The sequence below is a fragment of the Protomyctophum parallelum genome (genome assembly GCF_964188405.1).
Source record: "Protomyctophum parallelum genome assembly, chromosome: 20".
In the NCBI taxonomy this organism is placed as follows: Eukaryota; Metazoa; Chordata; class Actinopteri; order Myctophiformes; family Myctophidae; genus Protomyctophum; species Protomyctophum parallelum.
In genome coordinates, this window is record NC_139718.1 from 24,096,460 (window position 1) to 24,111,871 (window position 15,412).

General features: G+C 43.3%; 2 protein-coding genes across 2 annotated transcripts in view; both read left to right on the forward strand.

Annotated features, from left to right (window-relative positions):
* The window catches only part of LOC310878259 (inositol-3-phosphate synthase 1-A-like), a 250,924-nt gene that overhangs the window by 3,599 nt on the left and 231,913 nt on the right, over positions 1–15,412 (forward strand). Inside the window, 9 exon segments of the mRNA XM_083792485.1 lie at positions 749–878; positions 2,481–2,674; positions 3,263–3,412; positions 4,568–4,786; positions 6,514–6,591; positions 6,594–6,686; positions 7,094–7,207; positions 8,692–8,909; positions 9,524–10,496. Of these exon segments, the coding sequence (XP_083648611.1) occupies positions 749–878; positions 2,481–2,674; positions 3,263–3,412; positions 4,568–4,786; positions 6,514–6,591; positions 6,594–6,686; positions 7,094–7,207; positions 8,692–8,909; positions 9,524–9,698 (1,371 nt within the window). The 3' untranslated portion in view covers positions 9,699–10,496.
* tpgs1 (tubulin polyglutamylase complex subunit 1) lies at positions 12,489–15,242 on the forward strand (the record flags this gene model as incomplete). Its single annotated transcript, XM_083791986.1, has 2 exons — positions 12,489–12,805; positions 14,380–15,242. 2 exons carry the CDS (start codon positions 12,489–12,491, stop codon positions 15,032–15,034), a joined length of 972 nt encoding a protein of 323 aa, XP_083648112.1. The 3' UTR covers positions 15,035–15,242.

Below are 15,412 nucleotides of genomic sequence, written 5' to 3' on the forward strand. Positions count from 1 at the left end.
ATAGATCTATTTGAACACAGGTCATTGTTTACATATTTAACATATTTGACAGTTTCCATGTATTTTTTGCTTTTGGGGCTTTTCTGCCGTTATTTAGATAGCACAGTGTAGTGTGACAGGACATTGGGAGAGAGACAGACAGTGATACACAGCAATGGTTGTCATCGGGCATTAGAGGCTATAGTGACCATATGGTATGCGCCTTAACCACTAGGCCATTGGTGCCCCAAAATGATTGATCTTATTGACGAAATAGTTTAATTTGCCATTTGCTTCTTCTGCTGCGGCTGTGTGCTTCATTTTTGTTGTTGAAATCAATTAACTTTTTAGTTGTTTAATATGGTATGATAATTTAACAGGCTACTGTTTGGGAATTCCACTCTGCAGCGGCAGAGAGGAGAAATCTCATTAATATCTTTGACATGCTGACAGGTCCAGTAGACCGCTTGGAGCCTAATTGACTAGGTCTTTACATCATTACCTTAAATGGACATTGTTAAACCTCTTTCTCTGTTACTACCACTGTGTCTCACATGGTAAACTATGCAGCGTTCACTTCAATCTGAGTGTTAAATGTGTTAAATATGTTTTTTCTCGCAGGTATCTTCAACTTCATTGTCTCCTTGATATAAAATATGAATAAATTTGTGATGATAAAAACATGATGGATGATGATGATTCAACTGAGAGTAGAATGGTTTGTATTGTAACCTTTTCCCTTCTCTTTCCATTCTTCAACATTCTTTAGAGAGCAAACTATTTTGGCTCACTTCTGCAGGCGTCTACTGTTTGTCTGGGGTCGGGGCCGGAGGGAGAGGTCAACGTGCCCTTCCGTGACCTCCTACCTATGGTGCACCCTGATGATATCACCTTTGACGGTATGGGTGATTCTACACAGACAGCATGAAGTCTGACCTTTCACCCTAAATGATAAGTGGCAACGTGGGTGAGGTGATATGTGTACTAGAGAGAGAGAGAGAGCCAGAGAGGTCAGAGTTGTCTTTTACATAATTTTGGTCATTCCTTAGGAGAAGGGTTGGGAAATATTAACTCATAGAGCAGTGGTTTCCAAACGCGTTAGATAAAGACCCAAAATAGAAATTTCTATTCTGTCTATCTGGGACCCAAACTAGTGAACAATGCAAGGTCATAATGAGTTGCATTCCGATGCATTATGAGCTTGTATTTTCAGTACTAAATTTATGGAATTCCATAGTTTGTTTTTGGGGGCGAGAAATGTTGCATAATGTATTCTTAAAGCTACAATCGTCAAGTTTCATTATGTTCTACCCGAGATTCAAGCCTGGGCCTCCCGCGCACACACGCACGCACGCGCGTTTGTGTGTGTGTGTGTGTGTGTGTGTGTGTGCTTTTGAGTGGTGCAACCACTCCTACAACCAGCAATGTCCGTGTACCTACCTGTTTGTGTACCTACCTGTTTGTATCAGTGGTCATGAGCACGAGTGGTGTGCGCATGCGTGAAATTGGAACACAGGGTAATGCTGCGTGCGTGCATTTATTAATACCAGTAGGGGGTGCCAGAAACAGAGAGGGGTAGTGCTGTGAGAGAGAGAGAGAGAGAGAGGGGGGAGTTGCAACACTCGGTTCTAGGGTAGCCAGACGCCCGGTTTCACGCCGGACAGTCCGGTTTTAGACCCACCTGTCCTTCTCCCACCTCAACCTCTGGCCGGACACATAATTGTCCGTTTTTTTGTGATATACAGTGCTTGTGTCATAACTGTCATTTACGTCGTCTGCCTGGGTATTAAAATCTCTGCAGCGCTGCTCAGCTCCGCAGCGAGCCGGCCACACTGTCTTAAAAAGAGAGAGGCGAGTGGAGACGTTCGGAGTGTTGCCATGTCCGCTTAATTATAAGCGACTTTGGGCTTGTTTTATATAATAGGCTACTAAGCCTAGTCAGGCTTCTTTTGGGCTTGTTTTCATAGACATGGTTGCTTGGTTCTCTTCCAAAACCTGGCAACACTGCCAGTGGGATGGTCGGTTTGTTTGTTGTGCTCTCACAATCACTTTAGTATAGTTAATGCAGAGATAAACAAACCAAATATGCCGAAATGAAAAACTACATTTAATGAGCAATGGAGCAAGGAACTCTACATCATAAAGAAAGGGAGGCTAAAGCACTGTGAACAGATAGGCATTCTATGTCCCACACCGATGACCATAAAACTGTATAAAAAAAACCCACAAGAAAGAGATTAAACATAAAACATGAAATAAAATAAATTGATTATAAAATGAATGGACTTTGTGGTACCCTATAATTTAAAAAGGTTAATTTAATTAGCAAATATATGTTCTCTGTGGACATAATGCTGGAGATGATGGTGGGGGGGGGAGGGGGATCTTGGAGGGGGGGGGGGGGGGGGTCGGGGGAGCGAGCCCCGCAAAAGTGTCCTCCTTTCTGAGGTCTTGCAGGTGGCCACCCTACTCGGTTCACACAGGTGTGATTTTATTATTAGGATGGGACATCTCATCGTTGGACCTGGGTCGTGCGATGGAGAGAGCTGCGGTGCTTGACTGGTCAGTGCAGGAGCAGCTCCGTCCTCTCATGTGCTGCCTGAGACCCAGGGCATCCATCTATATCCCAGAATTCATTGCTGCTAACCAAGAGAGCCGGGCTGACAACGTGCTCACAGGGACCATGGCTGAGCAGGTTAGTCTCAAGTCTGTGTCTTGTTTTAACGGTGGAACTTTGCGCCATGGCGCATGGTCTAACCTTGCGCCTTGATTATGCCAATTTTGATATCTACAGGGACTGAGATTAGCTAACCTGACTCTCTCTCTGCTGCCCCATCTGGCGGAGTCAGGTTAGAGATTAGCTGCAGATGGACAGACAGACAGACTCGGCCGAGGGCGGGGATCTGAGATAAAATAATTTGTTTTCTAAACGGCATGTGTTGCAGTTATAAATTACAATTCAGGATGCACAAATTACCCAAACCCTCAAACCTACAAATAGCTTCCTTGTGTCGCTACATGGATTCAGATGCATGTACACATCCCAGGGTAATTTATAATATCCCAAATATAATCACATATCTGGCACTCTATATTTGTATTTTTTAGAAGTGAGAGATGAGAGACTGCCAATGTTTATTCAAGTTTTCAACACATCCATGGGCAGAAAATGTAATCTTTTCCAAAGTCCTGCAACCAAGATGTATTTGAGGGTTTTTTCCAGAGTAATTAAGGAGGCAAAATAAATTATGTTCCTTTGTGTGGTGTTAATTCTAATCTCTAGATGGAACAGATCAGAGATGACATTAGAGACTTCCGGCGGTCAAACGGTGTGGACAAAGTCATCGTCTTGTGGACCGCCAACACTGAACGCTTCTGTAGCATCATCCCTGGGGTCAATGACACAGCTCAGAACCTGTTGGCTGCCATCAAGGTAACCACTTAGTATACGTACTGCTGCTACTGCAGCACAGTACGTAACTACCACATCTCCTCTGATACACATGGAGTCGCTAGTCACTTATTTTTCACCTGACAGTGAGGGCTTTCACCCTGGGAGGCATAATGCTCCCTGCTGAGCAAGCCTACTGACCAACCTGTAGAAATTGCTAGCCTGGGTGGCAAGCCGGTGGGAAGCACTTCCCTGTTGACTTCCCACAGACTTGGAACGCCTGGCCAAGCCACAGAGTGTTACATGTTACTTTCTCTCTACTTTGTCTCTCCACTGTACTGGAAAATAGATCAGAATGACAATGAAGAGGGGTATACAAAAGTTATACATTAAAGCAAAGGTTTCTTCCTGTCACATCCTACTATGGGCTACAGGTGTAATCTGTATGGGAAACGACTAAATGATGTCAATGCCTAGCGTTATGAGCTACTTTAATCTCAAACTAATTCTAGGAACCAGTAATCTAGGAACCAGTAATCCTAATCACATTGTGTGATTAATAAAGCTTAAAGCTTAAAGGATAAAAAGATTACTCTTCCTAACACTTTACTGTGGGCACGCACGCACGCACGCACGCACGCACGCACGCACGCACGCACGCACGCACGCACGCACGCACGCACGCACGCACGCACGCACACACACACACACACACACACACACACACACACACACACACACACACACACACACACACACACACACACACACACACACACACACACACACACACACACACACACACACACACACACACACACACACACACACACACACACACACACACACACACAGTCGTCTGTTTCTAATCTCTGATGGTGGAGAATGAAATTATGATTTGCTCTTGCCCTAGTGGTTATTTTATCTCCAGTCTGCAGTACACATGTACAGTACGCCATTGATCATGTCTTTCAGGTGTATTACCTTCGGCAAATCCCATAACTTCCAATAATAATCACCACAGACTATGCTACAGTTATGCTATAGAGAGAGATAAAGAAAATCCTGGGAGAAACATATCACCTTGCATGCCTGGTGGTCTCTCTGCTCTGTGTTCAACTACTGAGACAGGTCCTGTCAAATTCTGCCATGATGATAAGTTTAATAGGAATAAACGTTGTTTCCTTATATCTTCAGTCTGGTGCAGCAGAGGTTTCTCCTTCCACTGTCTTTGCGGTGGCCAGTATACTGGAGGGCTGCGCATACATCAATGGGGCCCCGCAAAACACATTTGTCCCTGGGGCTGTGGAGCTGGCAGTGCAGAGAGGGGTGTACATTGGTGGGGATGACTTCAAGTCCGGTCAAACAAAGATCAAGTCAGTGCTGGTGGACTTCCTGGTCAGCGCAGGTATCAAGGTGAGAGGAGATCTAATTATTTTTTAACATAAACCTAACCTAACATTGTATTCATGTCATTCTAAGTTACATGACACTATGACTATGGCAGAGCTGAACATTTGTGCAGGAAGCATTCCCTACATGGCACCATATCTGTGGTGAAAATGAATGATCTTACTGCAGTTTTGCCATTTGGTTTATTGACTGCCAGTCAAACCAAGTGGGAGGTCATCTATATGTGAATCTTACATACATCTATAAATGCACAGTATCTTTCTCAGTCTGAGTCCCTTTTATGCTCATATGGAGATCTCTGTATCTGTCTGGCTATTGCAGGATGGCCATGCATGCCCAACGGGCATTGTTCGCAACGGGCCATCGGCCTAGTATCGGATAATTACGCTTCCTAGTATCAGATAATTACTCTGCTTCGAAATGATGTGATTAAACGAAAGCATCTCCTCTGGAATGCTTATTTGACAGCTCCTCGTAGCTTTATCAGGTTTTATTTTTTATATTTATTTTCTGAATGCAATGCGGTGCGGGGCTCTGCAGTGTCGCCCAGAGGCGGCACAGCAGTTAAGGGTACAGAGTTAGGTTACAGGTAAAGAGTAAGGACAATAAAAAGTACTGTTGTATACAGCAATACAAGGCAAAAAGAAAATACAAGAAGCATCAACAATACAGCGCAACGGTATACAGAGTAAAGACAAATAAATTGTCATTACAGTCTGTGCTTCATGTCTCACCGTATCTCGTTTTTGTCTCAAAACAATTAATAATCCTATCAGTGCAATGCCACAGCAATGCAATCCTTTCCACATCGATGGTGTGCCCCCTTTCTCTGCTAACTGTATAGCTGTACTGGGTTGGTCCCACAGTGTCATTGGGCTCAGCCAGCCACATCCTTCTCTCCCTGACCTTACCCATGACCCATGAAAGGCCTGTGTAGAGGTCCACATTTCTGATGTGGTCCTCCCATGTGACATCAAGTGCCATTCATAGGATTCTTGTGTAGACACAACATCCAGGATGTTTTCCTGCTGCACTGTCTTGGCCCCGTACAGCAGTATTGATCCTACTGTAGCCAGGAACTATAGCCTGGGGTCCACCTATGCATTCTATGGCATAGGCAGCTCCCGGGAGGATCCGTAGGAAGAATCTAGACGCAGCTGCGCGACATGAGACTAATTTATTAGAGCGACAGAGAGAGAGAGGAGTGTGTGTGTGTACTGTGTACATGTGTGCGTCAATTTAACAAAGGTGCAGACGATCAGAAATCACTCAGCAGAGAGTGATCGACATTTGCACTACGCTATGCCGATTTGAAGTGGACTCAGTCCCAGACTTTTCTTTTCTCCCTGGAAATAAAAACGTCTGGGTTTCCGAGGCTAGCCAGGAACAGCCACCTCTTGATATCTCACATGTCAGATTTCCACACTCTCCTCATCCCGTACAAAGCTTTCCAGGCAAGTGTCCTCCGGACCTTCAGATCCTGTTCCATGGAGTCGGTCCAGGCACTGAGCTATTTGAAGTCCTCGATTATTTCGAGCACCAGCCCTGCTGGCAGTAGCAATTATGGTTCTGTCTTCCGCATTGAATGTCATTAGTTTTCTTGGCAGTGAACTTGAGGGCGATCTTTTTGCACTCCATTACTACTTCCAGGCAGTAGTAGTATGTTCCCTTTATTTCCTAGACTAGAGACTCTTCCTTCCATGATTTGAGTTACCATGTCTCCACAACAGCCTACCTCCATTGTGAGTTACAATCACCTTGGCAACAATGACGGGAAGAACCTTTCGGCTCCGCTGCAGTTCCGCTCCAAGGAGCCAAGGAGATCTCCAAGAGTAATGTGGTGGATGACATGGTTCAGTCCAACCCCATCTTGTACCAGCCTGGAGAGAAACCTGACCACTGTGTGAGTTTCTGCGCATGTGTTTGTGTGTGTGTATGTGTGTGTGTGTGTGTGTGTGTGTGTGTGTGTGTGTGTGTGTGTGTGTGTGTGTGTGTGTGTGTGTGTGTGTGTGTGTGTGTGTGTGTGTGTGTGTGTGTGTGTGTGTGTGTGTGTGTGTGTGTGTGTGTGTGTGTGTGTGTGTGTGTGTGTGTGTGTGTGTGTGTGTGTGTGTGTGTGTGTGTGTGTGTGTGTGTGTGTGTGTGTGTGTGTGTGTGTGCGTGCATGCGTGTGTGCATGTGTGCGTGTGTGCGTGTGTGTGTGCGCGTGTGGGCGTGCGGTGCAGGTATAGGTACTGTAGTACCTACTGTTCTAACTAACAGAAAATAGAAAGGTGTTCCTGATTCAATATTTGTTATCTTGCATGTTTACAGGTGGTGATTAAGTATGTCCCCTATGTCGGAGACAGCAAGCGTGCCATGGATGAGTACACCTCTGAAATCATGATGGGAGGGACCAACACCATTGTACTGCACAACACTTGTGAGGTTAGTGGTCACTAAATGTTCACATGTCTATGACGCATCTGTACTGTGTGTATCCGGTGAAATATGCGCGAAACTGCGCGTACATGAATTTCAACTTGCCATCCCGCTGAAATATGTAATATTCAGTTTTCAATCTTTGATGCTACTGCACCCTGTGTGGAACTTTATATGGGTAGTTGGGCACCTCATATAATTGATTGAAATTGAACACTTGATTATTAAACTAATTTGTGTATTGGGTGAACCCCACTATACTTATGACAACATACAACTGACGTGTTGTATCATGTGGGTTTGGAATAGGCACTATGGGTATTAAAGCCCTATTCACACAGGACTAGTATCGCCTGGGGCCTGGGAACCTCATCATTTTGTGCAGTGCATTCGCACGAGATAAGCGAAGACTGCATGTGTCAAGTTTACAAGTTAATTGCCACCGTGTGGCCATAGAGGGTAGCTCACAATGTTTATCTTTCGCCAGAAACGTTAATATTTCAATCGCGATGCGATGAAAAATCACAAATCAGATGCAAACCTCAGATGGATGATCATCAGCGTTGTATAGTTTCAGAGGAAAGAGCGAGGGAGTGCTTAGGGTACGCAAGGCGTTGCGTAGCAACCGGGCCAGTGTAAAAAGTAGATTCATATTGATACATAAGTATTAAGTAAATTAATTGACATTCTGACAAAGGCAGACAATGGTTGGATTTTAATACTCCATCAAAGGCAGCTAAATTGATTACTGGTCCATTCACAGATAACCTCTTCAATTACCGGTAGTACAAATGACCATTGGTCAGTCACCACAAGTAATTATAGTAGTAATACATAGGGTTGTATGAAACAGAAGTCTGTTGTTGTTTGAAACATCACTCTAAATTAGAATATATATAAAATAAATCGCTGTTTGGTGTGTGGATTATTCTGTTCATTTCATTAGTTATTTCTTTATCCAGCACCCATCAGATTTGGTATTGCGATACATGTGCCTGTCTTTTCTTATCGATTATCCGTGAACCACATTTTCAGCAATAATTTGAGGAGAGGAGATAACCATATGGGGAAACAATAAATTATGGTGGTCCTGCTTAGGTGCCCATCCATAAAAGAGAGAACTGTGCACTGACATTTTTGCATTCATTTCACTACGACATCCATTTAAAATGCTGGAAGATGGAAACCGCACATTGAAACTCAAATTCCAGATAACATTACTGAGCATTTGATTATTATCAGGGGACCACTGTCTATGCAGTGTGCACTGAATTATATTAGGCAATTGCCATTGGAATTTTTACTTGACAAGTTTCACTCTGGACAAAAATTATAAACAACATACATTAGGCTACTGGACGTCCCCAGTTATCGTTAGTCCTGTAGCTTAATTTCAGTACCAAACCTATTGTATTTTACATGCATTTTAATGCATATTAAACGTAATCCTACTGCCTTATGTACTGCATTCTCAACTTATCTGCCACAAGGACTCACTGTTAGCCAGTCCAATCATTCTGGACCTGGTGATTCTGACGGAGCTGTGTCAGCGGATCACCATCCGTCCCCAGGGAGAGGAGGATTTCCAGTCCTTCCACAGTGTCCTGGCCCTGCTCTCCTACCTCTGCAAGGCTCCCCTGGTCCCCCCCGGGGCCCCACTGGTCAACGCTTTCTTCCGTCAGAGAGCCTGCATAGAGAACATAATGAGGTTTGAGACAGCACTACTGTGGCGTAGGCCTACTGGGTTTACTGTAGATGTATATACTGTAGGCTACATGCTTTCCCCTGAGGCTTACAGTATATATAGACCACCATTGAACCAAATAAATCTAAATATCTCTTTTTTTATTGTGTTATTAATAATAAAACCTTTTTTGAAGATGACGTTTTGGGCATTTTTGCTTTTTTTAGGGAAGACAGTTTAGTGAGACAGGCAATTAAGGGAAGAGGGGGGGATAGGTGAATTTAGTTTCTTCCCATAAGATACTCAAATACTGTAAATACTGTGTCTTGTGTCCAGCGAAGTTGCTACTGATGTGTCAGGACTCAGTAGTAAGGTATGACGCAGGGACTTGCCAATCCAACCCTTGATGCTGAATGCCAATTAGTTAGTCATTGGGTCCCATTTTTTAGAGTCTTTGCATGGCTGGGGATTGAACCCCAACCTCCCAAGCTGATGTGTGGGAGGGGGTGATTACTGTGGGTCCAATACATAGGAAACTCTGTGGTAGAGATGATACAGATGATTTCAGGAACCATGACTAACACACGTTTGAATTTATCATCATATAATGTGGATTGCCTCCTTTTTGTTGGTTCCAGAGCATGCCTTGGACTCCCCCCTCAGAGCAACATGCATCTTGAGCACAAGCTGCAAAGAGGCTTCCTGCCTCATCACAGGAACCTGATCCATGCAGAAAATGCCCTCATCAACGGTTACCATTTACCTCAGGAGAATGGAGTTGGTGTACATGTCATTGAGGCAACAAAAGTATAATCACTGCAGATGACCTTACTTACCCTTGATATAAAGCAAAAGTACAATTTCAGCATTATTGTGGTACTGCATGAATGAACAACTGAGTCAGTCTGTCTGTCTGTCTGTCTGTGTCAAAACAATCCCCGGGAGCTCTGGAAGCAAAAACTAAGAAACTAAAAACCATAGTTTACAAACATAAACATCAAATCGAACGACACCCTCATCACTGACAAACTTGACGTAGACAACTACTTAAACATCTTCTTTACAAACATTCCACAACGCTGGTTAACAAACTGCCCCCAAGATTCACTACACCACCAAGATACCCATGTACCTGTCTAAATACTTCCTTAATGTCAATGAAGTCCACACCCACAACACCAGAGGGACTTCATCAAACCATGTGCAACCCAGATTCGGCACTAACAAGGGACTAAATTAATTTCGCTCCTATGCCACAAAAATGTGGAACGCCCTACCAACAGTCATTAAGACATGTGAATCCCTTGACTCCTTCAAAACCGCTCTCAAAGGGCACCTACGGACGGCTGCAATTCGAAACTGGCCCCTGTAAATTCTGAATCCCCCCCACCCCTTTTTCCCCTCACTGTAGGCCTATGTTTGTTTGTTTTTTTCCTTTTTACCTCCTCTTTGATGATTTCCTGTTTTTGGCTATATAGAAGTGTATAGCCTAATTTGTATGTCTCTAAATGTTCTGATGAATTTATTGAAAATGGTGGACACTATGGTAAACAAGTGTAATACTTTGGTGTCGTCCCACAGTTAACAGTTTTTGTTTACTTGAAATGTACTGTAATTCTGCAAACTGTTAATATACTTCAACCAATCAATGAAAAACAAATAAGCACTACTTGAATAGATCTGTGAAACCAGCAGTGGCATTTATAGTTGATAATAAACTGTATTTGCTAAATTACTTTTTGTTATTTATTGTACTTCACATACGCACGCACACAACGATCGCGCACATTCGTCAGATGGCGCGTCCTTAGCAACCAACGAGTAGACAACATTCACATTAACAAGCAGTGTCAGTGTGTTAAATCAAGTTATCCTTGTTTCTAAATCAGATATGTATCATTATATACGCGAGTCATACGATTTCTTCGACACTTGTGTTGTGTCTGTGTGGGATGAGTAAACTGCAATAGATGGACCAACGTGACTACTGACTAGGCTACATTTTCCGAACGGAGCCCCGGTTCAGCAGGGACCGCGTAGGGCAGCGTCTAGTGAGCAGATCTAATGAACAGATTTAAGGCTTCCGGTGGACGATCTCTTCAAAATAAGAGTACCCTCTAGAGTATTGAAAAAAAGTTTAATTTGAACATTAAAACTACAAATTAAGCATTTAAATGATGCTATAAGACACACATTATGTTTCTGTGTAAAAATAAGTAATAAAATCATTATAATAATAATAATAAAGTTATCTAAATGGATAAATGCTATTCACTGGAGTGCATGGACTTTATAAAGTGGACACTGGACAAAAGACGGCTCCGCGAGGCAACTATCTGGACATACCCACGCGTTCGGGGAGATGTCCTCTACCACACCCCACTCTCCGCTAAGTGGGAGAGGTGTCAAATTCACAGCAGCAGACCTTCTACTGGGGTCAATGCTGAAAAAAGTACCATATTATACATTTGAGTGATGTTTGCATTGAGGTACATTGCATGTTGTACCTAAGCTTTTGAGTAACGTTTGCACTTAATTGGTACATTGCACGTCTTACCTTTTAAGCGGAGAGTGGGGTGTGGTAGAGGACATCTCCCCGAACGCGTGGGTATGTCCAGATAGTTGCCTCGCGGAGGCCTCTTTGTCCAGTGTCCATTCTGGGTCTGGAAACGGTACTTTTGTGAGCGTTGACCTCAGTAGAAGGTCTGCTGCTGTGAATTTTACACCTCTCCCGCTTAGCGGAGAGTGGGGTGTGGTACAGGACATCTCCCCGAACGTGTGGGTATGTCCAGATAGTTGCCTCGCGGAGCTGTCTTTTGTCCAGTGTCCATTCTGGGTCCGGAAACGGTACTTTTTTGAGCATTGACCCCAGTAGAATGTCTGCTGCTGTGAATTTTACACCTCTCCCGCTTAGCGGAGAGTGGGGTGTGGTAGAGGACATCTCCCCGAACGCGTGGGTATGTCCAGATAGTTGCCTCGCGGAGCCGTCTTTTGTCCAGTGTCCACTTTATAAAGTCCATGCACTCCAGTGAATAGCATTTATCCATTTAGATAACTTTTATTATTATTTAATTACTTATTAGTTATTTAATTACTTATTTTTACACAGAAACATAATGTGTGTCTTTACAATAACTGTAATGTAATAATAATACTAATTGTTATAATAGGTGTATTATTGCTTGCTGAAGTAGGAACCTTTATTGCTTAGATAGGAACCTTGCTTATACAGGTGCGTGACGCACGGTACGCACGGTACCTGTTGTTGGTTGCACTAGACTTAGCTGACAGGTTGTTTATTACTACTCTGAGCACGGGACTTTATAATAAACTATTGCCCGGCTGGGCTAAACTACAATCCTTGTTGGGTGATTCTTAACGAAAAGAACACACTTTTACACTAATAATGTAATGTAATAGTTATTTAATTAACGAATTAAACAACCTTATTTTATTCTGAAGGCAACCGGATGTCTTAAATCTGCTAGCTCTCAGACCGGAAGTCTTAAATTTGCTCATAAGACGGAGCCACCGCGTAGCCTATATATGAATCACTTCCGTTGCAGTTTCTTCCCAGCATCAGCATCTTAGCAAACAATAGCAATGGCGGAGAAGCGCAGGTCCGGTGTTACTTCGGGGATGATGTCTGAAGTCAAAACGACCAAATCAGAAACCGAGAGGGACGTTCTCTCGCATATGGGTGTGGGGGAGCTACTTCGGGGAGCTCTGTTGAAGCTGGTCGAGTCCAGATCGGACGACCCAATTGGGTTTTTAGCCGACCACTTTTGCAACCTCGCCTCTGTGACAGAGAACGGGGCAGTTGGGTGTAGTGATGGAGATCAGCCGAACGTCGGCGCACAAGAGCAGCAGTATCTCAACAGAGCACTGTGGCACCTGCGGCTGGCGCATCACTCGCAAAGGTCTGTTCAAATGTAGAATAGATGTACCGTTAGCGTTAGCTCAGTTTGGAACCTCAATATGAATGGACACTGGTATCCCTGCACTGCAGGTCGAAATGGGGTCGAGCGGCTCCGTGCCTCCGTCCACAAACAGTTCCGTAGTATCGTTTTCAAAAAGTAAAGGTATCAGAACCGAGATACAGTTGATTAACTTAACACAGTGCAGGAACGTAACATTTTAAGTCAGGAGTGAAACAACCGCTTACAAATTGCGCCGCGGTTGTTTGTTGTTAGGTGTGATTTGCCTAAACCTAACCTAACCTCAGTAAAATAAAAACTATACCTGTCCTAAACTAAGAAACTGTTGGATAATTAAAACAAAACAAAAAAACACTTAAAAACAATTAAAATAATAATAATAAAAGTGGCTGCAGACAAATATTTTGAAAGAAAGTAAAGGCTATAGCCGCTATAATGTCTGTTGCAGCCTAAACTGTCTGTTGCAGCCTACACTGCAAAATTGTGACCAATTTAATTCTGAGAATGTAGAAATGGACCCATAATCAGGCTTGTCCGCTTGTCCGGGACAAGTATTAAATCTTCCTGGACAAGTGCATTCAAATTGTACTTGTCCTTTGGACAAGTGACTCTTGGTTTTGCTTTTTCTGTGACGCTCATACCATGCAGCCAACAATATTGTCTAGCATTATTGTATGGCTTTCCTAATCATCACCTTTCCAATATTGTTAATAGCCTAGAATGTTTGTTCTTACATACATTTCATGTATTCCAAATACCAAATACACAACCATATCAGTCCTATCAGAGCAGTTAGCAGACTGACCACTTCAGCATGTAAACTTGTAGCACTGCGTGTATACTCACCCAGTAATTAATTCCTAAGACTTTGAGTCAGATATTGTCCTCTAGTTTCATATCCATGTGAAAGGTCTGGCAGAAAACATGTGTTATGTAAAATATTGCCACTTTTACATGAGGAAAAGCTAGACTGAAAATATAAAAAACTTCCTTTGGGAAGCTCAAATACACATTTTCTGCCAAAATGACTCCAATTCATTATTGGGTGGGTGCACAGGCAGTGCTATAAGTTTAAATGCCGATGAGGTCAGTCTGGTAACCGTGCGCGGATAGGACCGATCTATGGCTGTATTTGGAATACATGAAATATATGTAAGATCATAGACATTCTAATCTAGGGCTATTAACTTGCAAACTTAGAATATTCACCTAATATTCAAACATGTATTTACCAAGTAAAACCAACTTTATTATAGTTGATTTAAAATGTAGGCCTATTTGTGTGCTCGTGCTCCGGACAAGTGACTTTTGTGCCCAGACAAGTAAATGGGAAATATAAGTGCCTCAAAAAGGTAATGTCAAGCCCTGCCATAATGATACATTTTTAGTAGGCCTATGGATTTAGCTGTCTATAGTGCACTGCACATAGTGCATTGTAACATGTTGATCGATTAGGGGTAATGTTATCAGGGAAAGGAGGAAAGGCTGTTTCTTACACCTCTATCATTTATTGTACTTTTCTCTTTCTCTTTATTGTACTCATTTATTATCTCAAGATCTGCCTTCAGCAATAATGTGCGTGTGGCCTATGACATCCTGGCTCAGACTGGTCCCCAGAGATGGCTAAGCGTGGCTCCTGAGGGCCCTGATGGCCCCGAGGTCTCCAGTACTAACAGCCCCACAGGCGGTGGGGTGAGAGGTGGCCTCTATTCCCAGACACTCCAGTGCTTGTGCAGTGAAGGCGGGGTCCCTGCATCTACCTCTGCTCCTCTCCTCCGACGCCTCCACTGCCAAGACCATGAAGCCGTCCCCTACGATGTCTTCCGCCACGGTGTGCTCACGTGTGCCGTTTTCTCAGACTATATACGCCAGGCACAGAGACTTTATGCTGAGGTATGTTGCCCTGATGAGGGGCCTGCGGGTCGGGCACTTTGCATGGCTGTACTGGGGACCCTCCAAGAAGCTCTGGAGACCTCCCAGGGCTGTGATACGAACCGCAGTGCTAATGCTAACACTAAAGCCAATCCCTGTCTGGAGACTAACCTGAAGGCGAACCGCTATCTGGAGGCCAGTGCTAAAATATCTCCCTGCAAGCTGGCCCAGGCAATGGCTGGGGCCCAGACAGGGGGACCAGGTGGAAATATGGATGCAAAAGAATTTGAGAATGCTGCGGCAGAGCTCTTTATCACCAGAGTTAGAGTTGTGTCCTAGTCTTAATTTGACTATAATGTATTCTCATCACTTAGTTAAACTAGTAAAAATATTTTGGCCCCATCGTAAGATACAGCAAGCAATAATGTAAATGTGACACTAGAGTGGAACTTAAATTATATAATATGTTTATTATTGTTGAATATGTTTATTATAAAAAATATTAAACATATCATTATTATAAAGCTATATAATGTGTTTGTAATGTAATAACATAAAAGCACATGAAAGACAAACATTGTATGAGTTTGCAGTATAATTTGTTTTTAATGCTGTCTCTAACTTTTGGGGGGGTAGTTCACTATATATTATCCAGGGTCATTAGAAAACTATTATGTAAATGTGTAGACTGAGTGGCATTGCCACATTGACCTTAAA